The following is a 27,243-nucleotide window of genomic DNA, read 5'->3' as shown; positions in this document are numbered from 1 at the left end:
CATGGTCTGAGTATTATTCCCCCCTCATCTCTGTCTCCTTTGCCTCTACAAGAATTCTGGCTCAGTGGAGTGGCAGCGAGGACACGACCCAGCGCGCGTTTTTGCTCAGGGAAGCATCGTGAGGTCGCAGATGTGAGGGAAAGTAATTCAGGCAAAGCCACCGCTCTGGTCTTCTGGGAGATATGGGAGGGGGGGAAAGAAAGGGAGGAGGGAGGAAGAAGCGCTCAGCGTGGCGAAATTCGTAGGAATTATCTTTTCCCTCCACTCACCCGACACTCTGCCTATTCCAAAAAACTAGAGCATGTTGAGTACGTACTGGATTACTCATAGGACTTTTTTCCCCCCCGGGCGCAAAACCGTGATCTGTATTTATAATCATCCTATAAAGCTCCAGAAGCGGTCAGGCACCTGCAAAGAACCCCGTCGCTCTGCCGACGTGCGGCCCCCGCAAGCAGCTGCCTCGCGATTCCCCTGCGGAGCCGGTCCCCGCCTCCCCACTCCGCCCCCGCCTCCCCCGAAGCCGAGCAGCCGCCTCTCCGGATCTCTCTCCTCTCCTCTTAATGCTCGCATTCGGGACAGAGCTAGTTAGAGCGAGACGGCAGCTGGAGGTGACGCCGGGCGATCACGCCTGTGGCAGGATCCGGCCAAGAGGTGTTGAGCGGTTCTCTGCGCAATACGCGGAAGAGCGGCGGCAGCGCCCGGCTGGTGGCAGCCGGGTCTAGGTGGGTAAGCGCGTCGCCGCCCGGATTTCCCCAGCGCCCAGCCTTTGCCATTCGGCTGGCAGCTTTTCGCCTGTAGATTCTCGGTCATTCATTCCTATCCCCTAGCGAGGGGAATGCGTCCCGCCCGCCCCAGCCCAGGCTCTCCGTGCGTGCAAGGCTCAGGGACCTCCGCCTCCCTGCACTCTTCCTATCCCTGCCCTCAGCGGGATTCATGCCTAGTGCTGAAGTGGGGCTAGAGTGATTTTCCCCTGCTCCTCCCGGCTGAGAATGCCGGTCTCGGCAAGGGACAGCACGCAGCAGCAGCACAAGGTGCGTCTAGGAGTGGTAACCTGTTACTTCCCCAGCAGCTGCGATCTGCCAGCCGCTCCGCGTTACTGTGGGCTACGTGCCAGTGCGCGCGCTGGGCTAAGCATGGGGTCGCGGGCTAGTGGAGGCGGCGGCCCGCCCATGCTTCTCTGCCAGGTCTTAGGTCTACCCAGATTCGCCAGCACTCTCTCAGTCCCGGGGCTTTTGAACGCCATCGCGCCAGCGCCGCGCACCCAGTTGGGGCGCCGCACACCGTTCGTTTCAGGTCCGCCGCCTCCTGCGCGCTGGGCGAAGTTCATTTCCCTGATGATTCTCCCCCCTTTTGCCTCTTCCACCCCCTCAGGTCTGTACAGCGAGAAATGTAGGGTTCTCGGAGAGCTGGCTGGAGGGGAAAACACCGAAACCAGGGCTGTACCTCGCCCTAGGCTTCGAGATGGCTCAAAAAGGGGTGGGACGAGAGGGAGACGAACGAGGTTCCGACCTGCTGTTTTCTGGCTGTCTGGAGTAGAGGGTGACCGTGGCTCTTCCCCAGCCAAGTCCAAGAGAGAACGTAAAGGAATCGGCCTTTTTTTTTTTCCTCTCACCTTGTCTCAACAAAGTCCCCGGTCCCTGGAGCAGATAGCGTCCTTCTTTCCAGGGAATTAGCCAGACACAACAACGGGAACCAGACACCGAACGAGACGTGCCCGCCCCGTGCGCCCTCCCCCCGCCTGCCCGCCGGCCCGCCCGCTGCTGAGAGCCCAATGGGGCTTGTCGCAGCTTGGCTCGAAAATTGCACACTATCCTCCCTTCCCCTCCTAGCCCGGTCCCTCGCACCCCCGCGACACTCACTGGCCTTGGGCCGCCCTCGTCTCTGCGCTGCGCTCCAGTAGCCCCGCTGCGCCGGACTGGAGAGCCGCCCGGGGCTACGTTGTCAGCGCCCCGGTCCCCGAGCTTGCACGCACGTCTTCCCCTCCCTCCGGCGCACCCCAGCCCAGCCCACTAGCTGCCTTTCCTGCCTCCTCTCTCTTGCGCTCGGGGACTCCAGCCCGGGCGTCCGCGCCCCCAGCCGCTCAGCTATCTTCCGCGCGCGAATCCCCGAAGCCCTCTACCCACAGCTCTGGCTTCTCTTTGCAGCCTGTTTCTGCGCCCGACCCGCGGAGGACTCCGGACAGCAGAGGCCTCGGAACGAAAGACCTGATGGCCTCTTCGACCCCTTCCTCGTCCGCCGCCGCCTCGAACGCGGGAGCAGACCCCAATACTACCAACCTGCGCCCCACAAGTAGGTCCTGCCCTAGTTTCCCATCAAATGGACTGCGGGGAAGATGAGGGCACTGAGACTTGGGGAGGCTGCGCTGGCAGAAAGAGAAGGGAGAGCGCGGAGATGATGAAGGGAGGCCAGGAAACAAATAGGGCCCTGACCCGGGGCCTGGCCAGAGGTCACTTGGCTACCGGAGACACTGGGCGGATCCCTGGGCCCCCGCGAGCGATAGCCACGCAGGGTCGCTGCAGCGGCGATGGTTGGGGGTTCCACCGCGCTGGAAGGGCCGGCGGCGTAAGCGTTGTTTTTGTTGTGCTGTGTGTGGTTTCTTTGCGCGATGGGACAACGAGGGTCAGGGCAGGGAGAGGTGTGAGGGGCGGGGAGCCCCAGAGGGAATAAAGAATTTTCTCTTTCCGGCTTTCGCTGGGCCTAGATCTGACTTCCTCCTCCTTTCTCCCGGCGCTGTGCTCGAAGTCTATAATCAACGGAAATTTCGACGTTAATTGCAGCTTTTAGAAAACTCAGCGTCCCTAATTGCTCTAAATTTGCGTTGAGCTATTGAAGAGTGAGGGAGAAACCAGGGGCGCAAAAGGTGCAAAAAAAAAAAAAAAACGGCTGGAGGCTGAGCCTCGACATTTCAGACAATTAATTGCATCTCAGAGACAAAAAAAAAAAAAGAAGAGTGGGCAGCATACTGAGTGACGAGAAATGGGTGATGGGGAGGGGCAGGAAGGTTTGCTAGGGCGGGCGGAGAGAACTCCCCTCTCTTTTCTCCCGGATAGGAGACCTGTCAGCAGGTGACACCTCCGGAAGAGAGAGGAAGAGGGAGCAGATAAAAGAGGAAGGGGGCTTTTTCGCTTCCCTACCCCCAGCTGAGCTCGTCCTTCAGCTGGTTTTCAGAATCTGTCTTTAATTGATTGATTCCCTACCTCTCTGTAGAGGTATGGGGATAAAGGAATTGCTTTTCTTTTTTCTATGTTAAGTTGAAATGTCTTCACACATACACCCCTAAAAAATTTATCAGCTCCAGACAGTAACGGCCTCAGAATTTCTGTATAGAAAGGGTTTAGGGACGAGCGTGTTGTTAGAAGGAGCTTACTGCTGTGCTTTTATGGCGCTTCCTATAAGCTTGAGAAAATGTCAGTTTTCATAATCAACAAAGGGGAGGCGAGCTGTTATCGGGTAAGCTCCCTCTCCAGCTCCTTGGCGCAGCCACTGGCTCCTGGGCAGAAGGCCTTAAGTCCTCAGGCCGCGTTCCAGTTCCCTTTGAGGCAGCCTCTCCCTCCTTCAGCCCCTAACCCCCGGACAGGCTACAATTACCCACACAACAAAGAGGGGCTCGGGAGCGCCGCCAGGCTTGGTGGCACCGGAGCTGGGCACCGGCGGCGGAGCTGGGAGAACAGACCCGGAGGAACGCGAGGCCTGCGCGCCTTTTGTCTGTCTGCTCTGGCCTTGATGGATTTCTTTTCCCGTCCTCCCAGCATTTCCCGCCCCCTTTTTTGCTGCCCGGCGGGGCTTGGCCACTGTTGCGCTCACCCATCCTGGAGTCCTTTCTCCCTCGGTCGTGCGCTACCACATCCCGGCGCCTGCCCGCCACAGGGTGTAATATATGCCTAGCCTCGGGTCAAGACCCGGCAGAGGCGCTGACCGAGTCCGCACGTGGCCAGGCGCGCCTGGGAGCTGCCCAGGCGGAGGGAAGAGAGCAGAGGGACCGGCCAGAGAAGCAGGCAGCCCTGTCCCAGGGATCACCCCCAACCGTCCCCGACAGCCCAGCCCTAGTCGTCCAGTAGACAGCAAGCGTACGCCCGGCTCTTCACCCGCACCTGCCCTCCCGGGAAACATACCTTCGCCCGCCTAGCCATCTACGCCTCTCTACCCCTCCAGGATCTCCTGAGAGGTGACTTTGCTCAGCCCGCACGCGTTATTGACCTCTTGCTCCAGCGACCCTCTTGTTCCGGGACGGAGTCCTTGACCTCAGCGGCTCGGTCTTCCCGCACTCTCGCTACATCAAAGAAGCTCTCTAGTTCCCTCTCCCCATTCCCCTTTCCCTCTCTTGCTGAAACCCCCAATTCTGAAAGGCAGTGCAATGTGTCTGAACTCTAACCTCCCAGCTGAGTGACCTTGGAAAACTTACTTACCCTCTCTGAGCCTCAATGTTTTTGTAAAATGGGTCTTAGATTAACACTCCTCCTGTTTCATTGGGTTGTTAAGAGGATTATATGAGGTAGTGTTTATCTGGTGGAAATAGTTCAATACCCGCTGGGTGTTTTTATTAGGGTTTTGCTTTCGCACCGATCTCCTGTCTGTCGCAGGAACCCCATCTGTGACATGCTGTCTTACGGACGTCGGGCTGTTATCTCTCGCCGCTGGGACTGCGTTGTGCCTCAGATTTAATGGATGTCACTCTCCTTATCGCAGCTAACACTCGCGCTGGGCTAGAGGCGCGGGCCGGGGTGGGGGTGGGGATGGGAGTGATTGGAGGCGTTTTGAAGGATTGGAAGCGGATTTCGCTCAGGGCTCACCACACCAACCCGGACACAGATGCGGGCTGTACAGGCAAAGGGCTACCTTCCTTGCTCATTGCTGGAAGTTAAACCCGAAGGCAAGCAGACCCTGAAAACAGCTTTGTAAAGAAGGAAAACCCAGCAGCCCCTGGGTCCACGTCTTGGCCCTAGAAGAAAGGTTCCTGCTTCTCTTCGCCTTCTCCTGCTCCAGATTTGAGATGTCTGAGACGCGGGTCTGGGGCCCAGACGCCAGAAGGGTTAATGAGGGGCAGGTTCGGAAGGAAGGCCAGGGATGAGGACTGGAAGCGCACTATTGTCTTCCCGACTCCCCGTCCGACTGAAAGGCAGTCATGCGAGCCCGAACATCTAGTCAAATACTATTTTTCACCCAATTAATTCTTGAACTTTTCCGCGACCCCATTTCATGCCAGTTTATTTTAAGCAGCCAGTCGGCTGGAGACCCGCCAAGAAATTACGAGACGTTTCGGTCCCAGAAGCCTCTGTGTTCCCTTTCCGGGCTGCTGTGGTCGTCCTTCGAGTCTTGGGGGCCAAAACCAGGGGGCCGGGCCTGGAGGGTGGGGGCTGGGGACCGCGGGGCTTGGCTGTTTCTGCGGGGAGTCAGCCCCGCCCCTCCCGACCCCGCCTTCCTGACTTCCCCGCCGGGGGTCGCTTCGGGGCCCGCAGGGGCGCTGGGTGCACGGTCTCTCAGGGACACCTCTTGAAGGCGGGAGGAGGAAGAGAGTGTGATGAGGACTCGGAGGGCACGTGTCGGCTCGTCTGCCCCACATCTGTTCTCGGCTCCATTCAGGAAGGACCTTTTAAGGAGGGGCAGTGGCAAGGAATCCCCGCCCCGCGAGAAAACCTTTGCCCTCGATCCGGTCCCTCATGGCCTGAGCTGCACTGACCGCACGTTTCTCACTCTCTTTCGTCTTAGCGTATGACACTTGGTGCGGCGTGGCCCATGGATGCACTAGAAAACTGGGGCTCAAGATCTGCGGTAAGTGAAAGCACCGGCGGGCGCTGGAGGGGCGCGCAGGCCTTGTCTGTGTGGAGAGTGGGACGCACGCGGAGGGGGGACCCTGGCTCTCGTGTCCGGTTTTCTAACGTACCTACAAACCCCACGCCAGACGGAGACGCTCCCCCAATGCCCTGGACCACCACTTATACCCTCCCACGGCCTTTTACCCCGCACCCCAGACTGCCTGAGACCCAGCTGAGGGACTGTCAGGTGTCCGGTCTGGGCACGAGAGCGCGAAGACAGTGCCCCAGCGCGGTAGCCCCGCTCTCCCCGCCTGTGCCAGAGTCACCCTGGCCGGTGCGCTCCGCCCGCGTGTCCAAAGCCCAATAGAAAACGTGACTGTTGTGGTTTTCCTGGAGGCAGGCCAAAGGCGTATCTTGGGTATCTGCCTAAGCTGGTGACTGACCCGTCGTCCCATTCTCCCTTTCACCAATTCCACCACCCTTCTGCCTCCTATCTGGGCGCATTGAAAGTAGCCTTCCGGACTCGAGGTTTTCGCACCGAGATGCCATAACGGATTCAGGTTTCGTTTTGGGGGGCCTCGGAGGCAAAAGGAAAAGATTGCCTGCAGCCCTCAGTAGCCTTCGTGGGGTAGGTGGCGGCGGTGAAAGCCCGAGGGTTTGCTGATCGTGCCCTTGCTGGTGAAGAGGGAAGGGAAAGAGCGCAGGCGGGGACGTGGGGCCGCGCGTCAGGCACGATATGCCAAGAAGGAAGGAAAATAGATCTGGAGAGCTGGAGAGTAAAAAAACCTCCTGTCCGGAAAAGGGAGGGTCTGGAATGAAAATGCCCAAGAGAGTTTTTTTTTTTTTTTTTTTTTTAAGGAAAGAGGAGATTTGTTCGAAGGGACAAGGATGAGTGGCTCTGGCCGAACAATGAGAGCGTGCTTTCCTTGCTAGATTTCACTGTCTAAAATTCTCTAGCCTTTTCCGGCCAGAAAATACGAATGCCCCCGGGCAAGGGGTGGAGAGGCGGGGGAAGATTAACGAGGGGCTTATTAAGCAGCCATCCGTCAGCCTCTGCTGGCGGGAGATAGTGGCGGAGCAGGCGCGGGGCACGCACCGAGGGGCTCCCTCGGCAGAGCTCCCGCCCCAGCCTCGGGCGCGCCTGCGAAACGGTAGGCAAGTGGGTGTCCTCTAGGCCTAAGCTTCCCAGCTTCCCGGGGCCTGTCCCGGGGCCCCGAAGGCGGCAGCAGAGTGGGTCCCGAACAGAGAGGGGTTATTGAGCAGCCCCCGGGTATCATCCTCTGGCCTGCTTTTCTGAGTTTCTGGGGCCCTGTCCTCTTGGTCCTGGAACCAGAGTTTACGTTGAGGAAGAGGAGCTCACCTCTCAGACCTAGCGATGTTTCAGGGAAAGCCCCAGCCTCGCCGCGGGGCGGCCCCGGGGTTTGGCCCTCGCCCCAACTTGGGTGGCCTATGGGGCGAGGCCGGGGCCGTGTCCCCGCGGGGGCAGCTGGCGCGGCCAAGCTTTGTTCTATAAACAGCCTACTCCCCCTGCCGCCATTACGGGCTTAATGGCCCGTTTCGCGCCAGGTCCCTTTGGCGGCCGCGGCGCTCCGCTTCTGCAGCCGTCATTGTCATGCAGTCGGGCAAGCAGAACTGAGCCCTGGGCGCCCACCGCGGCCGAGGACCGGGTGGCAGGGGGCGGCGGCTACCGAGGCGAGGTTCGTGGTGAAGGCTGCTTTCCCTGCGGCGAGACGAGCTGTGAGAGGGGCCGGGCCGGGCCTGCCTCGAGGGGGCGCCCTGATCCATCTCTGCCTACTGGCCTCGGGGCTGGGTCGTGCCTTGCTGCCTGGCTACAGGCCCTTCGGCGTCCACTGGAAGAAAAGATTTGAGCTCTCCTTTCCGGACACACCTGACATTTTCTGAGAGAAAAGACTTGAGCTTCGCTGGGTCCTGGAATAGGGAGCCCTGGGACTGTATTAATCTCCTCTCCCTCTTTGCGAGTCCGTGTCATTAGGGAGAGCTCTTGGGCATTTGGGGGCTACCATCTCAGAGAGTGAAGCCCTGGTGGCGAAGTGGTTAGGAGCTCAGCTGCTAACTAAAAGGTCGGCAGTTCCAATCCACCAGCTGCCCCTTGGAAACCCTATGGAGCAGTTCTACTCCGTCCTATAGGGTCGCTATGAGTTGGAATCCACTCACCTGCAATGGGTTTACCTCAGAGAGTTTGTTCTCTGTTTCTTCCCCCCACCCTTAGAACACTAATTTCAGGAAAGTTGTAACCCGTGTGACAAGTGGAGAGGGCAGGGTACTCTGTTGGAGGAAATTGCCTTCTGCTAAAGTTTGGGGTTACACCTCAACATAAAGAAAACAAAAATCTTCATAACTGAACCAATAAGCAACATCCTAATAAATGGACAAATAGTGAAATTGTCAAGGATTTCCTTTTACTTGGATGCACAATCAGCACCCGTGGAAGCAGCAGTCAAGAAATCAAACAACGTATTGCATTGGGCAAATCTGCTGCCAAAGACCTCTTTAAAGTGTTCAAAAGCAAAGATGTCACTTTGAGGACTAAAGTGTGCCTGACCCAAGCTATGGCATTTTCGATCACCTCATATGCATGTCAGAGCTGGACAATGAATAAGGAAGACCGAAGAAGAATTGATGCCTTTGAGTAATCGTGCTGGTGAAGAATATTGAATGTACCACGGATTGCCAGAAGGTTGAACTAATCTGTCTTGGAAGAGGTACAGCCAGAATGCTCCTTAGAAGTGAGGATCACATACTGTTGACATGTTATCAGGAGGGACCAGTCTCTGGAAAAGGACATCATGCTTGGTAAAGTAGAGGATTGGGAAAAAAGAGAAAGACCCCTCAACGAGATGACCTGACACAGTGGCTGCAACAATGGGCTCAAACATAGCAATGATTGTGAGGATGGCACAGAAGCAGGCAGTGTTTCATTTTGTTGTACACAGGGTTGCTGTGAGTTAGACCTGACTCGACAGCACCTACACAACAACAAGAACAACAAAGTTTGGAGCTACAGGTTAGGAAGCTACACCTTAGATTTGATTCTGAAAGGAAACAAAAAGCCAGGAGGATTTATTTTCCATACTTTAAGCTAACTCTGACTATCCATTTTAACCTAGTGGAGGCAGAGTGCAGTTCATGGTTTTAACCCTGGATCCACTCCCCTTCTCCCAGACCTTCATGGGCCTGGATGGTGCACTCTTGACCCACACCACAGGGGTTGGTTTGACTTTTCACCTTAAGGCAACAGAGGAACTAAATGTGTTCTTCCCACCTCCAAACTCATTGTCATGGGTAACTCCCACAAGCAACCTCAGTGTCCTTCTAAGACCCAGTCCTCTACCTCTCCCTCCACTAAAAGCCAAGGAGTAAGACTGTTAGGAAGTACCAGGGTCCCACTAGTGGTGCCCTCAGCTCTGGAGGCAGACTCCCCGCCGGGAGAGTAATCAGCTAGAAGAAACCCAGAGTCTTGGAGAATGGGGGTGGCCACAGGCAAGGTGGCATGACCTAAATAAAATAAGACACAGGGAGCCCTAACTTCTAGCCCTGGACTGGGCTAACTTCTGAATGTGTCCTTGGGCCTCTATCACTTATTATGCAAAGGTCCCAAACTGGCTGCCAGTTACAGCCCCTGAGCTCTTTTATTTAGCCCGCACAGTGTGTGTGTGTTTCTACGTTTTTGTATTAGTCCCCAGCTTTTAAAAACAGAGATACTTCAAATATTCTGTATTTCTGGCCATTCTTGAAAAAAAAAAGGTGGAGGATGATCTGGCAGGGTGCTCTTGGCCCGTAAAATCAGCCCCTCCTCCAGTCTAATGCAGCTCCGTGCCAGGGCACATCACCCCTTTGGCTGTGAGCCCTTATGCCATGCACAACTCGCAGCCCCACATGGAAACAGCTGGCTGCAGCTGAGTGCTGGCTGCCTCCTTCAGGTAGGCATGTGTTCTCTCCACCACTCCCTGGGTCCTTTAGGCTTCTGCATTTGGAGGCAGGGGGTGAGGACGCAGCAGCAGGAGCTCCCCTTGGCACAGAGGCGAGGTCATGACAGGGCTTGCCTCCTCTTGTCCGTTGAAACTGGACAGCATGCTATAAACTGACCAAACACAACTGCAGCGCTGGCTTCCCTCTGCCTCTCTCTTTGCCTCTTAAAATACTGAGCTTGGTTACCAGTTACCCACAAGCTTAAATCGGGTTTTCACAGCCAGGGTACAGCGCCAGAGAGAGGACAGTCTGCTTCAGTCTCAGGGCTCCCTGCTCCTACCCGTTGTCAGCCAGCGAAGTTGTCAAAGTGCTGACCTCAAGGTCATCCACCACCTCTCCATCCCTGGAGAAGTATCTGGTTCCTTCCAGACCTCTCAGAGCCCCGGAGGCATGGGTCATTTACCTTTTTTGTGGCTCCCGATAGTTTAGAAAATAAATACCTTCTAAAACAGGATGAAAGAAATGACACTATACATTAAATGTTTACATAAGCAAATTAATAGTTTCTTTAGAAACTCAAATTGTAATGCAAAGTAATTGTGTTATTTGTAATATAATTACAGAGATTTATAGAAAATATTCATTCCTAGCACACTGCAGGAAGTGTGGTCCTGGAATGAAATGTAGGTTTAAAGTTGTGTGATAATTGTCATCTCCCAACCCTATGAGGACATCTCTGGGGTGCCTGTGTCAAAACCTCCTTTGGGGATAATATCCAAAGCTTGAAGCAAGGTCCTGGTCCCTGCGGCTGCCCATAGGAAAGGAGTTTCTAAAGCTCAAAGGAGAATTAAGTTTTTTTCCAGAGGATTGAGTCAGAAGCCAGAGGACAGAGACTAGAGAGTGGGGCTTCAGCGAGGCAGGACCTTGCCTCCATTAGGCCACTTGGGTTTGGTCTCTCCAGCCTAGCAAATTCCACAGCTCACTGTTCCAGGACCAGGAGACCAGTCTCAGAACTCAGGAGCCACATGCTCCTGCATCCCTCTGGATGCCACTTTGTTCACTGGTAAATGAGTGCTGCCTCCTGGTTCTGGACTCTAGGGATTTGGAGGAGGAATTCAGAAAGTGGGAGAAGAAGTGAGAAAAGGGATATGACCCTCATCTTTATATCCAAATGTGGGGTCTGTTATACTTTACTTCCCTTCTTCTGACGTCCTTCAGGGCTTTAGTGCTAAGTTTATAAAAGGTGCTGGAAACAGTGAAGGGCCTGTGCCTCTGCCTTCCTTTTCCTCCTCCAAAAATAGACACTGGCTCTTGCGTGTAGGAGGATTCTAATCACCGAAACCTTCCCCTACATCCCTGCTTCCTCCACCCATCACCACTGAACTGCAGTCCTGGGGAAGTAAAGCTGAATTCCCCAGATTAACTTGTCTGTCCTTGCACCTCCTGGGACTTCCTTCCAAGCTTGCTTGTGACGTATGTGATCCTCCCCAAGGATCTTGGTATCTATAGAGACAGCTTGGGGGTCACCAAGAAGCTTGGAACTTTCTTCCTCTTTTAAGTATGTTGCATTTGGGGCTAAGATTGAGGCTGAATTGGAGGAGATGCTGAGGGAAGGAGCAGGTTTGCAGGCCAGAAGCCCCAGAGGGGATAGGTGGAGGTGGAGGGAGGGAGTATGCTCCAAGCTGGCAGGTTCTCCAGCCCATTGGTTCAGCCCTGCTTCTCTGTTTGCTGCTGGCATCGTTTGTTGTGTTCTTCTCAGGTGGGAGAGATTTCCACTCCCTCTGAGCTGCAGACGACAAGCTTAGAACCCACTCTGGACTTCAGAGTTCATCTCTCTTAAGTTCTTCGATCACCTTCGGTCTTTATTACAACCTCGGTCACCATCAAAGGCACATCCAGGTCTATCTTGTCTGCTAGACTGTAAGCTACTGGAGGGCAGAGTGTGTCTAATTTATCTTTGTCTACTTTCCTCATCCTAAAAGCTTAGCACAGTGTTTTTCAGCAATAGGTGCTCAAAAAGTATTTATAGAATTAAAAGTCACCGCATAGATTTCAAGCTTTCTTCTCTCTTTCTCCAATACTTTTATTCAAGGAGAGATGGTAGTACAGGGAAAGCTGCCCTCCAGGTTTAGGTCCAAACACTTAAACTTATACTCAACTCTGTGAGCATTACCTGGTGCCAAAGGAAAGCATCTTCCCTAATCCCTGATGCTGGTCCTTACTCAATCCTCTCTCTGTTGGTCGTCATTCCCTCCTCTCCCTCATTGCACAGCCCATAAACCCAGTGCTGGCAGCATCTTCTCTGATTGCATCCCTTCCCTTAAAACCTCATCCTGGGGCTGGTTACTGGAGTGGAAACTGTCCAATTGACTTAATTCTGAGTTCACTGTCACGTTCAGAGAGCAGAATGGGCTTCACTAACTGTTTTTCTCTCTTGCATGACTGAGTCTGTGCCACTGATGACACTTGGCACTGCCTCCTCCTCGCCTGAAGGCGAGTAGTGCCAGAGCCACTATATATAAAATGCTAGACTTCTCAGGAGAAACAAGAATCCCACTTGGAGAGTCAACTTGGACCCAGCAGCTGACCTTCGGAGGCAGGATAGCTCCGCACACTCCCTCTGACTCAGCTTCTTGTGCCATAGGCTTCTTGCAAAGGACCAACAGCCTGGAAGAGAAGAGCCGGCTTGTGAGCGTGTTCAAGGAGAGGCAGTCCTCCAAGAACTTGCTCTCCTGTGAAAACAGTGACCGCGATGCCCGCTTCCGGCGCACGGAGACTGACTTCTCCAACTTGTTTGCTCGAGGTAGTCCTTCTCCCCAACCCTGGCCCTAGTGCTTTCCAGTAGGTTCCTTGTTTGACTTTCTTGACTTTTTTCCTGAAATTTTACTTCTTTTGCCAAAAAATGTCATTACTCTCTCTGAATCCTCATGAAACTTCTTTTTGGGAATTGGAATATAATATACTTCCTTCTTTCCAACTGCCCCAGACTCCATCATTTTGGAAGTTGGGTGAGGGCAATTAACAAAATAGTCAATTTATTAGACTAGCCCCTATAAGACACTTGCAGGGACAAATATGAGTCATAGACTCTCAGAAGCTGAAGGAATCTTACATGTAAGAAATCCTTTGGTTCCCTTAATAACATGTATCCCTCACAGCCCCCCCCCCCAAAAAAAAAGAGTCATCCTGTTGGGAGATGTGTGAAAGGGCCTCATAACTAAAGGCTATACTGAAATTCATTTTCCTTCGGGGGATCTTTAACTGATTACTGCTGTCCCCTCCCAACACTGGTCTCAGGAGGTGTTTCACCCCTCTCCCCACAACAGCTCAAAGGTAGACCCCCCCCCCATAGGGCCACAGAGGCCAAACCAGAACATCAAACAAGACTTTATTAAAACTCAGAGATAATCCAGGAAATGGACACAGAGTACCATGTGTAGCCAGATAATCTGCTCTTGAGCTATGGCTTACATCATCAGTTGGGGCCACCTACAGCATTCCTCCCTGGTTAGCTGCCCAGCATGACTCTGCCTAGCAGAGGCTGCAACCCCTGTAATACCAGATGATGCTCAGTCACCTCCAGACATCCCAAAGTTCAGGCCCAAAGGATGAGGTCAAGAGAGAGGCAGGGGTCCCCTCTCTCACCTTCCCAAGCCCACCTTTCAGTTCTCATTTCCTGTCTGAGGATACCACAAAGGGCCACCCACTTCAGGGAAGAACCCAGCCCCTACCGACAGAAGCTTTGCCCTCTAGTATTGACAGATCAAGCACATCATAACATCAAATCAAAAGCCCAGTGTCTGAACCAGAGGCACAGAGACATGCCTTGTATGAGGGAAGCAAGACAGAAGACTCCTCCATTAGGATAGGTGCCCATCAGCCTGCAAATGGACAGCTATAGTGGCAGGGAGCTCACAGCTTCTCAAAGCACAAAGGCTGTGAATCCCAGAAATTGTATGCAAAAATTTTGTGTAAGTGCATATTTGCTTTTATCTGGGGGTATGGTACATCAGATTCTCCATGAGTATATATACCCTGAAATGAAATTTGGCCTGTAAAGATATCATGACTCATTTTAGGGATTTCTGGGCCAAGGAAATCCAGATGTGAGGCAGTTTATAATCACTTGTTGGCTTTTACCTCTCAGATTTGCTTCCAGCTAAGAACGGGGAGGAGCAAACTGTGCAGTTTCTACTGGAGGTAGTGGACATACTCCTCAACTATGTCCGCAAGACATTCGACCGCTCCACCAAGGTGCTGGATTTTCATCACCCACACCAGCTGCTGGAAGGCATGGAGGGCTTCAACTTGGAGCTCTCTGACCACCCTGAATCCCTGGAGCAGATCCTGGTTGACTGCAGAGACACCCTGAAGTATGGGGTCCGCACAGGTAAGGGTGAGAGCCAGGTAGACCTGCAGTGGCACCCTTGCCTTCCACCTCGCCCATGCATATTGGGAGGATATCAAACTCATGTTGAAGGAGGAAAAACCCTACCGAGGGAAGGCAGCAGAATGCTCCATGACCACAAGAATGACCTCGGGCAGTGACAGTTGATGGAAGTCCTCTGACTCTGGCAGAAACTTATTATCTTATCATTTATTGTTGTAAGGGTAGATTAAGAAGATATAGATACATGTCAACTTCTGTATAAAGAGTTGTTCATTCTTGGTTTTAGGCTCTTGACAACCTAAAGAGCAGAACAACCCATCCCCTACCTCTTTTCCTTTTTCCTCTTCCTTTTCCGTGCCTATTTCATTGTGATAAATTCTACCCTTGCCTCTCCCTCACACAGATTGGGGCCATTTCCCTCTCCTTCTATTGTCTAGGCCAAAAAGTCAACCCCTCTCCTTCACATTCTATTCCAACCTCTGTGGTTTAGAGACCCTGAATCACCATATCCTATTTCCAACTCCTCAATTGCCTCGTTTCATGTTACAGGAGCCCTCTCTAACCAGCAATTCTGGCCAAAATGGTTAATTTAAAGTTGTCTCAAGTTCAAATACTTTTTAGACCTCTGTCTGGGCTGTTTCTAAGCCTAGATATGAAACGGTGGTTCCTTCTCCCCATAACTCTTTCCCTACTACAGCCTGGCTTTCCTGAGCTCTGGGGCAGATGGAGCTATAGGAATTGGCAGTCTGTGGCATAGTTGCCACCACAGGGGGAGCCCCAGAGGCCACAATTGGCAGCCCCTCCTTTTTTCCTCTCTCTTCTTTCTTTCTTCCTCTCCTTTATATTTCTTCTCATTCTCGTTAGTCATTTGAAGATAGATTTAAGGCCAAAACTGGGGAGGATGGTGATAGAGCTGAGTAAGGCTATTGGATGTCAAAAACAAAGTGTTGCAATGAAACAATGAGGCTGGCCGAAGAGGCATTTTTTAAAAAAAGAATCCCAAATAACTTTGAGCTCTGGAAGCACCACTGGCATAAGTGTGATTTCACTGGATACAGTTTGGATGGATAAAACTCAATTATATGTTCAAAGTCTGTGTTGTTTGATTTTTAATGAAAAGCACTCTCATTAATTTAGTTATATCTCAGCTTCATCTGATGGCTTACTTATTCCTGATGGAGATCAAATGGTGTTATTTAGCTGGATAAAAGAGTCAGAATTCCCCATGTATGTTTTAGCTTGACTTACTTTGGTCCAGTGTTCTTTATTTTGTCAGTTGACTTTGCATACACTTTCGCAGAGAGATGGAGACCACACACTTTTATCATTAAAGCCCAGAATGTTGTCCTTCAAAGAAAAATACATGAATTTGTCATCATAGCATCTCATATTGTCTACATTACTGGAGTCCCTGGGTGGTGCAAATGGTTAACGAGCTCAGCTGCTAACTGAAAGGTTGGAGGTTCAAGACCACCCAGAGGTACCTTAGATGAAATGCCTGGTGATCTACTTCTGAAAAATTAGCTATTGAAAACTCTGTGGAGCACAGTTCTACTCTGACACAAATGAGGTCACCATGAGTCAGAATAAACTCAAAGGCAATTGATTTTTTCATTCTCTATAAAATGAAAGTGTCTCATGATCAGAGAAATCATGGACGGTCATTAGTCCAGTGTATGAGAATCAATCTACCTACCTCCCTACCTATCTATTATCTATCTATTTATCTTAGTCTTCATCCACAAGAAGTCTTAGAAAAAAACCACAGTATCATTGTTACACCTAAAAACACTAAAATTTACATTATACTTAATATCATCAAATATTCACTCAGTGTTCAAATTTCCAACTGTCTCATGGATTTCATAAATGTTTTGTTTTATTATGATTTATTTGATCAGAATCTAAGTAAGTCCCTCACACTGCAGTTGGTTGATGTGTCTCTTAATCAATGGATTTCTCCATCTCTTTTCTTCTTGCAGTTTATTTGTTGAAAAACTTTATTTTTATAAAAAGTACTCCTTCTTTCTCCTCCTACCTTACTTTAGGCCATGTTGCTGCTCCCTACCACATCTATCATTTGTTATTTTCACTGAATATAGAAAGTTGAAATCGAAATTTAAATTTTAACTAGGTCATTTTGTTACTTGATAGAAATTCCGTTAACAAGATTTTGAGGATATAAGGTAGCACCATAAGCTAAAATTAAAGTTTTTGTGGACTTTATGTCTTTTGTATTTTAGTGGACAAAGAGACAATGGTTTCTTCTTGATTTGTGGGCATTGGTGTCTGTCTGTCTTTGTTCATCTTTTGCCTCTGCCACGCTACGTAGTTTTGATACATTAGCAGGTAGTGTGATTGCATTTATTTATGATTCAGTTATGTCTTAAAATCTAATGTTTGTTGTTGAGTTTTAAAAGGGGTAGATCACGTGGAAATTTTAATGGATTTCAACAAAATTAGTTATGTTGCAGGAGATCTCATAGATTCTGTTGGTACTGAGAAAAGTAGAGTGAAATGGGCTAGTTTGAACTATTCATTCCACATGAATGTCTGCAACCTGGGCCCATACTTACACTAAGTTTACTGATTATGCTTCCTTATTTAAAAATAAAATTTATTATTCATTTTTGAGAACTCTTGAGATACAGAGATTGGTATATTCTGAGTCATAGATAGTCCAGATGTTTTGAATGGGTCCCCATCACAACTAGGGAAGAAGAGACATTCTCAGAGAGGGGAGTTAGACCAGAAACATTCAAGCACTAGCTCTCTGACAGTTATTGCAGAGGCAGAGGCAGAGGCAATTTCCACTGGAAACACAGCAGTCAGCGTATCTTCCTAACACCGGTTCTCTGTCACACACCCCCTAGATAATCTATTGCGTTGACTCCTTCGTGACAGCTGAGCCAAGCCTGCTGATGTGGAGTTGAGTTTTCCAGTGAATGCCAAGTTGGCCAAAACTTGGCAACAATCCTGAATTTGCTGAGAACAAAGACTTTTTAAAGTGTTCTGTGGATTGCAAAAGACTATAGAGTTATGTAGTAATAACAATTACTTCATCGGCAACTCAATAAGTGAAGGAGGCTCTGTCTGCCGCTGTATCACGGAGATTCCGGGTCATCTCAGCAATAAATTAGTTTAACAGTCACCTGCCTATATATGGACAAAACATACCCAAGCTTGATGTCATATTTGACTGGACTAACACAGATACCCAGAGAGTAATGCCATACCCACAGTATCAGCATCAAAGCTAGCCCTGTCCCAGGCTTGGTTTGGTCCACAAAGCCACAAACCTTCTCTGAGGCCTGCAGTCTCTTCTTCGTCAGCAAAACCTTGATTTTGGGATTATCCTTGGGATGTCAAATTAAAAATTGAAACAGTTTTACAGAGAAAAGCAGGACCATCACATTCTGTTTTGTAGTTATAGTAAGTATAAAAGAGGAGTTCATCTGGAAATCACCAAATAAGACATTGGAAAGCATGATCAGTTTTACAATACTGGATTTTTTAAAAAAAATCATTATGCTTTAGAAACATATAGATTTGGGGGATATCATTAATGCTAAGGGTTGTTGTAGAGTGGGCTAACCTGCGTTCCTTCTCAAAGATCTTGGGGCCTCTGTATCAGATACATCATTGAGATGGAGGACCCATAAATGAGGCTCAGTGGGGCAGGCCTTTTGTTTTGAAGGTAGCTTGAAAATCAGGGTTTTCCTTGATGCTTGCCTGTTATTCACCTCTCTAGGTCATCCTCGCTTTTTCAACCAGCTCTCCACTGGATTGGATATCATTGGCTTAGCCGGCGAATGGCTGACATCAACTGCCAATACCAATATGTAAGTCCCATGTAAGCGTCCATGATGTATGGCTTATCGCTTGTTGCTTTACAAGTCCAATTCCATTGGTTTCATAATAATTTTATTTAAGTTGCCCTGGTCATTTTCTCTTAAAATCTTTTAGGTTTATCACAGTTCTGGTTTAAGAGTAGATGCTCAACACTTTTTGAATTGAAAAATGCAACTTAATGATAGTATGGTCATAAGAAATGATAGCTCTAGCTTTCAAACTGAAGTGTGAAATTTCATGTTACAAGATTCCATGTCTCTTAACGGTGTATCTAAAGAGCTAATGTTTTAGGATATGATCTTGGTTCATTTTCCCATCCAACTACATTGATCCTTATTAGTCATACTTCCTCTATAACTAAAGCTGCCAGAAAGCTACAAACCAATTTGACCAAATCAATCGATTGCTTAACTAAAATTTCTACAATAAAATTCAGCTGGTGCATTATGTATTCCTTTCAAAATAACTGTTTTTCTGAATTTGACATTTTTTCCCATACTTGTTTGTGTAGTCAGAGTCTTTGTTTCTTTCTAAGTTTTTGTAAATTTATATGAAATTGATTCTAAGGCCTTGAGGGGTGCAAGTATTACCTGGGTTTTAGTCACTGTGGAGAGGGCGGGAGACCAAGGATGCAATTTCCAGCTAATGCACCTCATGTGCAGCTACCACTCACCTGTCAGTGCAGGCTTGTGTGTTGCTACGATGCTGAACAAGTTTCAGTGGAGCTTCTAGACTAAGACAGACTAGGAAGAAAGGCCTGGTGATCTACTTCCAAAAATCAGCCAGAGAAAACCCTATCGATCACAATGGTCTGATTCCATTGTGCATGGGGTCACCATGAGTCAGAAGTGGACTCCATGGCAGGTAACAACAACAGTCGCTGTGGAAATATTCAGAAAATGGCCACCTGCTTTTGAAGTTTATAATATAATAAGATTCAGAAAAGTGAGTTTAGGTGAAAGGGTTGTATTATTTAAAATGAGAAATTCAGTTTGCTATCACGAGAGAATGCAAGTTACTAACTTTAAAGTATTTTATATTTTTCTGAAACAAACCACTCCCAGCCACAAAACCTAAAGGACATTTTAAAATTATATATTGATTTGTGTGTGTTCCAAAACTATAGTGCGGTGTCTGTAAAGACTTAACCACATTCAGAAAAGTTTCCATTAATTAAGGATTCCTGCTTTGTTTGCTAATTTAAAACAACAATGGCAAATTTTGAAAAGCAAACGTGACAAGCAAAGCCTTTAGTGCTAAAAGGCATAAAAGATTAAATCGATTGAAAAATGAAAACGGTTTTCATGCCTCCCTGCTTTAAGTCATGGTTAACTTCATGGAGTGTCCATGTTGGATCACTGAGCCTCCCAAAGGCGGAGAGGAATTCAGGTCAAAAATACAATTGCTTTTATGGTCTCCTCGAACAAAAAGTGCTCCTTTGCGGTCTCTACTGTATTAAGATTTGTGAGATTAAAATGTGTCAGCAAGCACAGACGTCATAATACACTAATTATAACTTGAGAAGAAAACACTAATGCTTAATTATAGCATCTAACACTAAGGAGCAATTTTAATTAGAAAGTACTTTTTTTTTAACTCAACTATTTGGAAAATAAATGAGAAAAGCAGAGTAAAAAGTATATATACATTAAGACCCAAGTACCCATGTTAGCATAGGCCCTGAATTCACCCATTGCCTTTAAGTGTGTATTCTCTGTGGCCTTCTTAGATGCTATTTCCTAAAATATATAGCCAATCTCAAAGTAAATAAAAGGAACTCACCCCTTTGAACTATTTATGACCCAATACCCTCCTAAAGACTTTTCTTCAATCAGAAAGGTCTCACAAATTTTCCCTTTTGTATGTGTTCATAAAATCAAAGTCCCTTACTCTTCTCTTACTCAGCTGAGCCGTGAAACACTAAAATATGTCCCATCCATCTGAGGTCAAGGCCAATTCAACTAAATGGCACATAGTAACTGCAGCTGTACTGAACAGTGGATATTTATAAAATATGATCCAATTCCAGCAGATCAATAAAGAAGGTTATTTAAAATAGTGAAATAGTTTCTGTCAATTCTACAGATAAGCCATTGTCTGAAGAAGTAATAATTGTTATCTAGAAATTGTTCTAAGCCAGCTCTCCTGGAAGATCATGAAATGTGGCAGCACTGTTGGGAGCTTATCCAGGAATTTGCTCCCATGCGACAGTTACTTCTCCAACTGGGAAGAGTATTCACAATAAACCTAGAGAAGAATGAGAAAAGGATCTTTGACAGAGGAGGATTTAATTCGTGATATACTCATTTGGGGGCCTGCACTATCATTATTGAATTTTGGTGGCACTGGTATTAGAGAATAATAACTATTTTCCTAGTATAGTTTTTAAAGAAGAACTATCCAATATCTGAATCTAAGTGACAAGGGTAAGGTTAGACCGTTAGAACGGAAAGAGCATTTATGTTGTTGCTTTTATGCCTGCCTGTGCACAGATTTGAGATATATTCTTCCAAGCAAGGGGCCAGTGAAAATCCAAGGCAAACTTCACAAGTATGTGGTTGTCCATGGCGTGTACAGCAATTTTTCTTCAAAACAGGGCTGCCAGGCACAATCGTGCAGGTCGAGCAGTAGCCAGCTGTGAGAATAGCCTGCCCTCAAACACCTGATGGCAATACATAATCCTAATGGCAAGATCTATCATGGCTCTTGTGTTACAAGGTTATGGTTTCAAGCATCTAGTGCTTTATTTTTGCAGAAATTACACAGGAAAATTTTTCTATGGGAGATATCAGTCATATTATACTCTATACAGGTTGTTAGAGAGGAACCTGAAGTAAGCAGTTCTCATTTGTCATAGAAAAGCAGCTGCGACTTAAAGAACTTGGAATTCTGACTCTGAAACATACTGTGAGATCTTAAATCACTGAATTTCTCTAGATTTCAGTTTCTTCATCAGGAAAATGAGGGATAATGATACCCATACCGCACAGTGGTTCTGAAGACAAAAATGGCTACAGTCTTAAATGCCTAGTGTATACAAGCTGCAGTGATGCACCCAGGAAAGGTAGCCACACTACAGGTCACCTTTGCTATTCAAGGCCCCTTCCCTTCAGTTCCAGACTCTTTCGTGTCTGTCTCTTATCATCTCTAGACACCAGGGGGCATTCACTAAGTTGTCCTCAGGTGTGCGATCCTTCAGGATGAGAATAGACTGCCTGCTGCATCTGTAAAGAGGATAAGTCAAAGAGAAGTGCCAAAATAGTCAACATAGAAGATTATTTCTTCGTCTCATTTAAGGAGTTCCCAGTTTGCCAGTCTCCAAGAATTCAGGTTCCTCATGCCTTTCTGATCCATATTGTACTATGTGGCTCTCATCCTTAAAGTCTCCTCATGGTCCAGGCTGGCTGCTGAAGTTCTAGCCATCACGTATCTGTTCCAGAACTCAGGAAGAAGGCAGGGAGGCAGGCAGCAAGGAAGCAAGGAAGGAAGGAAGGGCAAAAAGAGGACACACTCCTTTCTTCTGAGAAGCCTTCTCAGAAGTTCCCCACATTTCCCGTAATATCTCTTTAGCCATAACTTATTCCCATTGCCACACAGGTAGGCTAGAAAAATGTACTCTTTGATCCGGGTAAATTGCAACCCTAAATAAAATTTGGGTCTGCTATTAAAGAAGAAACAGAAAGTTGATATTGGGTAGCAACTAGCAACTATGCTACAAGAGAACCACAGCTTCCCAACAATCAATTTGCCTTAGTTTTGAGTGAACACCATTGGGAAGGGCTGACTCACTGCCCTATTCAGAATATAGAAAGGCTCAGAATTCTCCTTTTGTATCACTCCATGGATGTCACCATCTTACTGTTTTAAATCCTTACTTCCAATCCCATGTTCTTACACTTCAACCCAGAGCTTTTTGCAGGTTTAATTTCTTGTTCTCTGATTCTGAAATGTAATCTTGTACTCTGATTTTGGCATCCAACCAGCCTCTTATGAATCCATATTTGACCTCTGACCTCTTGACTTCATCTGCTTTCATCTGTCATGTAGGGAAGGGGTTCCCAACCTGGGGTCCAAGTTGTAAGAGGACAGCCTCCTATAATTGCATATAAAATGAAGTGCATATTCTCATTTTCTTCCTGGAGAGAGGAATCATAGCTTTCCTATGATTCTATTGTGACCCCAATAAAATTAAGAACCACTGCTCTGGGTGAACTTTAAGGCCTTCTATAAGTGTTGGGTGCAGGCAGACTCCCTGATTGTAAATGCAGCCCAGCATGGCAAGGCAGGGTCAGAGGAAGTTTCAGAAACATCCCATCTGTCAGGCCTGGCTTAGGATCAGCAGTCATGGACCAATCTACCAGCTTCCAGGAGACGATGTCAGGACTAAGAGCATGAGTTAGGATACGCCGATGTTAGCTGTGAGATAACTGGTCCTTTAAGCCCAGGCAGGGACTGCCTAACAGGGTGCAGCCAGGGCCTTGAACCAGTTCATTCAGGTTTGAACCCCTGCTGAGAATTTGCAATTCAAATAAGTTCCTGGTTAGGGACCAGTTCTGAGAACTACTGTTGTGTTGTTGTTAGTATGTTGCTGTTGAGCTGATTCTGACTCATAGTAACTCCATGGGACAGAGTAGAACTGTCCCATAGGGTTTCCAAGGAGCGGCTGGTGGATTTGAACAGTCAACCTTTTGGTTAGCAACTGAGCTCTAAACCACTGCACCACCAGGGCTCCAGCTCCACTAGTAGAAAAGTGGTTCTCAAAATTTATTATATAAGAATCACCTGGGGATCTTGTTAAAATGTAGATTCTGATTCAGTGTATCTGGGATGGAAATGCAAATTCTCAGCAGAGGTTTGAACAGGAACAAACTGGTTTGAAGCCCTAGGTGCAGTTAAGGCCAAGAACCGGATACTAGATTCATCCTAGTAAGCTTCCTCCTCAAACTTGTTAACAGTCTCTTATACATCTTTGTCTCCTCAGTATGTAAGATGTCACCTGGCAGAGAACAGTAATTCAATAAGTATTTGTTGAACATAACTGAAAGGAAGGTTTAGGAATTGGCTACCTGTATAGATAAAGAAGTGGAAATAGATACGATAGTCTCATGATCTAACTCTCTAAAGTCTTCCTCCTAATCCTGAGAGTAATGGCCATGCTCCTAGTACTTAGGTAAAAAGACTAATTCATGCAAAACAGGGGACTAAAATTATTCAAATCATGAAGCACGGAGCTGGAACAAACCCTTGCCTTCAGTCCCATCCCTTATCCTTTTCCCATATGGTTCCTGCCTGGCCATCTAGCACTGACTTGACTCCAAGCTCAACTTTCATCCAGTCCTTGATAAGGTTCTGATATTATGGTGTATGATTCCATTTTATCCTTGTCTTACCCCCATAACAACCCCAGAGAACCTTCTTATTTGGTATTGTGAGAGTCTAGCAAACACACTGCTGCCAGTACCTACCATGCAAACCTTTTTTGCCATTACAACATGTTTTCCAAAAATCAAGCAGAACCATTGGTAACACATTTGTTCAAGTATGGTTAGAAGCACATCATGAGTTTGCCTCTTGGTACACTCAGCAGCACAGGCTAAACCAGGAATCCTTCTCTTCTTCTTCCTTTATCAGGCCATCAGACATGAGGGAGTGTTGGTTGCTACGGTGATGGGGCTCAGAGCAGAACCAAAGCATGATTGTGACCTCCAGAGGTGATGGTAATGGAACACATGATTTCCAAGGGTCTTCCTCCTAAATTTCCAGGGGTCTTCCAAGGAAAATGGACATATTCTTTTTGGAAACAAAATTCTTCTACCAACAGACATACCCTGAGGATCCTCCAGAACCTGTTTGTCCTCTTCTACAACCATGTGATTAATTGCTTTTTCTCCATGATTAAAAATTAGTAGCTTCACCTGTGTCTTATATACAACAATCGTTATCTCATCCTTGGAAATAGCTTTTCTAAATCGCTAAGCCAGCAAGAATTCCCATTAATCCTCAGCATTGGCATTCAGCCCAAACATTCTAACCAATTATAAAGTCCCCCCGTATCACTTGGCTGAGTCAATCTAGGCATCCTTCTTCAGCAAGGAAGGTCTGAGCCCAGCCCACAGACTATAATGCTTAACAAGCCCAAGCAAAAAGAAGAAAGTCAAAGAGCCTCAGAGCTTAATAAATACTTTTTTTGTTTTCTAGCTTAATTTTCTGTGGATGGACCTTCCTTGATTTGTCTCAGGCCGTATGCTTGGTGTCACTTTCTTGTTTCAATGACTAGGCTTCCAGACTGTGCCTACGTTTTGAATTACTTTGAGAAGAGCATGGCTTGCTACTTTTTAAATCAGTTGGTTAGAAGACAAAAGTAACCTACCAGGATATCTGATGCTCACAGTTAGCTGTGTATACCAGTTGACTGTCTTCTTGTTATTTATAATTGATAATTAGGAAATCATCATTTATAATTATTCTTGACAGATATTGACTTCAGAGAGTTATAGAAACATAGTTTTCCTTGGGGATTGTCACTATAAAAACCATGTAGATAATTATATTGAGCTCTTTAAATCCTGGGTCAATTTTTCCAATTATCTTCACAGTTAGCTTTTAGATGTTTACATTATTTTTAAAAGGTAGACTTTGGCTCTGGGTTTTATAGATTCTACAGGTGTGAAATTGGTAGTCAGTAAAAGAAAAAAAGTTGCAATCCAATTTTACATAGAATTTAGAATACATTTTCCTATTGATATTTGCATCATGCTACAATCTTAGATGTGAAAGGGGCCCAGAAAAATCATTTTCTTTCATTCTGTTTTTCTGGGTGGACCACACCCAAGCCATCCCATTCAGATGAGAACCTATTTTGTTGTTGAACAATCACAGAGCAGGGACTTTCACCACCTCTCATGGTAACCCAGGCTGGTTTCTTACATTTTATGGTTGGTGACTTAATGTATTTTCAGGGAATCAATTGTTTTAGTGGTTTTGAACATATTTTTTTAGAACTCAAGTACCAGTACTAAACTAATCATCTGTGTACCCAAATTAAGTAGTTTGTCTTCTTTATTTTCATTCTTTTTCTCACCACCTTTCCAGGTTTACATATGAAATTGCACCCGTGTTTGTCCTCATGGAGCAAATAACGCTTAAGAAGATGAGAGAGATAGTTGGATGGTCAAATAAAGATGGTGATGGGATATTTTCTCCTGGTACGTTTCTCTTTGCCTCCCCTAATGCTCCTCAAATACGGATACTTGGGATCCTTGAAAACACTAAGTACGGAATGGGTTTGTGGAAGAATAATGACCTTGAAAAATGTTTTTTTCGATACTCTTGCCTTCCTATATTTGTCAGGATGAAGACTAGCAAGAATGCTACATTCTATGTGTACTAGCTAACAAAGGCTGTGCCTAACCCTGTTCAAACTGAGAAAGGCTGTGTCTGAACCATGCTAAACAACTCTGTTCTGTCAAAAGCAGATTGGTTAAGCTAGGGATCAGTGAATCACGATTATCAATTGACTGATATATTTCAGCAAAAATGGTATATCTACTTTGAATCTCCAGTCCCATTTAGACATAAAAAGAATCTTTAAAACAAGGACAGATATTCTTGTAGGTAGGGAAGGGTTATCTGTGCCATCAAGGACAGTTTAAGTGTGTACATGGAGAAGAGAAGAAATAAGAATTGCAATTTTCCAGGCAATTTAAGCAGACCATTAATTTGCCTGTTTAATAATCAAGTAATTGATGCAAAAGTGACTGGTGTGTGTTGGCCAGACATACCTAGATAGTTACTTCAGTTCTCCTTGTGCCTTTATTTAGGTAAATACAAGTTTGTTTTTATTTTAATAAACTTAGAACTCTCCTAAATGACCCAATAACTCAGTTGGGCCATTCTTGGAGGAGAGCACCCAGGCAGATAACAAAGCAATGTCATCGTTTCCTTCTCTAGGCTCCATTACTCTCTCTTTCTCTGTCTCTGTGACTCAGGGAACAGATTCATCTTTGTTCAGTAAATAGATTGAGCAGAAAGTGGAAGGAGGAAGGTTGTAACTCACCCATCTCTTTGCAGCCACTGCCACTGCCACTGCTACCTCTTATATATTTCTGTCTAGGCTTCAGGCTGGAAGGGCACTGGAGTACCTGAATCACCACCAGCCAACTTGCCTAGATAGTACTGATAATGAACGTGACTACTTGTATTCCAAGGGCAAAGGGTCCAGAGGAAAGCTCCAGCGATAGAGAAGCTAGCAAAACCTATCAGGATAGTATCCTTTCCCTTCCTGACCTCCCTTGTGTCTTGAGATTCAGGCTCAGCCTTTGTTTTTAGAAACAATAATGAAAGAACCCCAACGCCTTCCAATGTATCTGCTTGCCACTAGGGGGAGCCATATCCAACATGTACAGCATCATGGCTGCTCGCTACAGGTACTTCCCGGAAGTTAAGACAAAGGGCATGGCCGCTGTGCCCAAACTGGTCCTCTTCACCTCAGAACACGTGAGTTGGCGGCTCCTACGCACGAACTGTAGTTTTTTCCAAGGGATTATCTAACTTGTAACCTCAAGCCTCTGTTTATTGCAGAGTCACTATTCCATAAAGAAGGCTGGGGCTGCACTTGGGTTTGGAACCGACAATGTGATTTTGATAAAGTGCAATGAAAGGTAGGCAGGGGAGAGTGAATATTAGGTTCTTGATGTATTAAACGTGTTCATCTGTTAAATTTGTTTTATTGTGGTTAAGGACTGGCTCAGTACAGCGTGCCAAGCTGCTAATGGTCTGTTGAAAATATCCGATTAAATTACTTTTTTGCTGCTGCTGAAGTTTTTTTCATGTGCAATCTCATTGATTCTTCATTTTAATATCTCTTCTTTTACAATAATTACAGGGGGAAGATAATTCCAGCTGATTTAGAGGCAAAAATTCTTGAAGCCAAGCAAAAGGTATGAATTCTATGGTGCATCTAAACTCTGGTGAATGCAAAATTTTAAAAATACTTCCTGCCCTAGACAATAAGAGCCTTTGATAATATAAGAGATAATCTTATTGTGTTTCTAAAATTCTATTCTCAGATATTTTCTTATTTCCAGCTCGTGAGATGATTTGGCTTTAAATCTGTGTGTCCACAATATCAATTTTTTTTTTCAAAAATGAAAAATGTAGTCATTAAGCCATTTGTCCTATCTTCATTATGCTAATTGATTAGTTTGATATTCTTAAATAAATCAACTACCTGAGCGTCATGAAGATACAGCTTAATTGAGCTTTTCACTTGCTTTAACAAATATCATTGTAGCTTAGGATTCTGTTTAGCAAAGATCT

The 27,243-nt window shown here is 46.9% G+C and overlaps 1 protein-coding gene across 2 annotated transcripts in view; it reads left to right on the top strand.

The window, feature by feature from the left end:
- Positions 1-238: 238 nt before the first annotated feature.
- The window catches only part of GAD1 (glutamate decarboxylase 1), a 41,598-nt gene continuing 14,593 nt past the window's right edge, over positions 239-27,243 (top strand). Inside the window, exons 1-10 of one of the 2 annotated variants that reach the window (XM_004375527.1) lie at positions 239-722; positions 2,145-2,289; positions 5,707-5,769; positions 12,328-12,486; positions 13,831-14,073; positions 17,825-17,915; positions 25,018-25,130; positions 26,306-26,421; positions 26,506-26,585; positions 26,810-26,864. In XM_004375527.1, coding sequence (XP_004375584.1) covers positions 2,208-2,289; positions 5,707-5,769; positions 12,328-12,486; positions 13,831-14,073; positions 17,825-17,915; positions 25,018-25,130; positions 26,306-26,421; positions 26,506-26,585; positions 26,810-26,864 — 1,002 coding nt within the window. In that variant the 5' untranslated portion in view covers positions 239-722; positions 2,145-2,207. Of the gene's footprint in view, positions 727-2,144; positions 2,290-5,706; positions 5,770-12,327; positions 12,487-13,830; positions 14,074-17,824; positions 17,916-23,556; positions 23,746-25,017; positions 25,131-26,305; positions 26,422-26,505; positions 26,586-26,809; positions 26,865-27,243 lie in introns of those variants that run through there. The other variant, XM_004375528.1, reaches the window with a different exon arrangement.

The sequence above is a fragment of the Trichechus manatus genome, unplaced genomic scaffold (assembly GCF_000243295.1).
Source record: "Trichechus manatus latirostris isolate Lorelei unplaced genomic scaffold, TriManLat1.0 scaffold00037, whole genome shotgun sequence".
Classification (NCBI taxonomy): Eukaryota; Metazoa; Chordata; class Mammalia; order Sirenia; family Trichechidae; genus Trichechus; species Trichechus manatus.
This window is presented reverse-complemented; position numbering and strand designations above follow the sequence as displayed.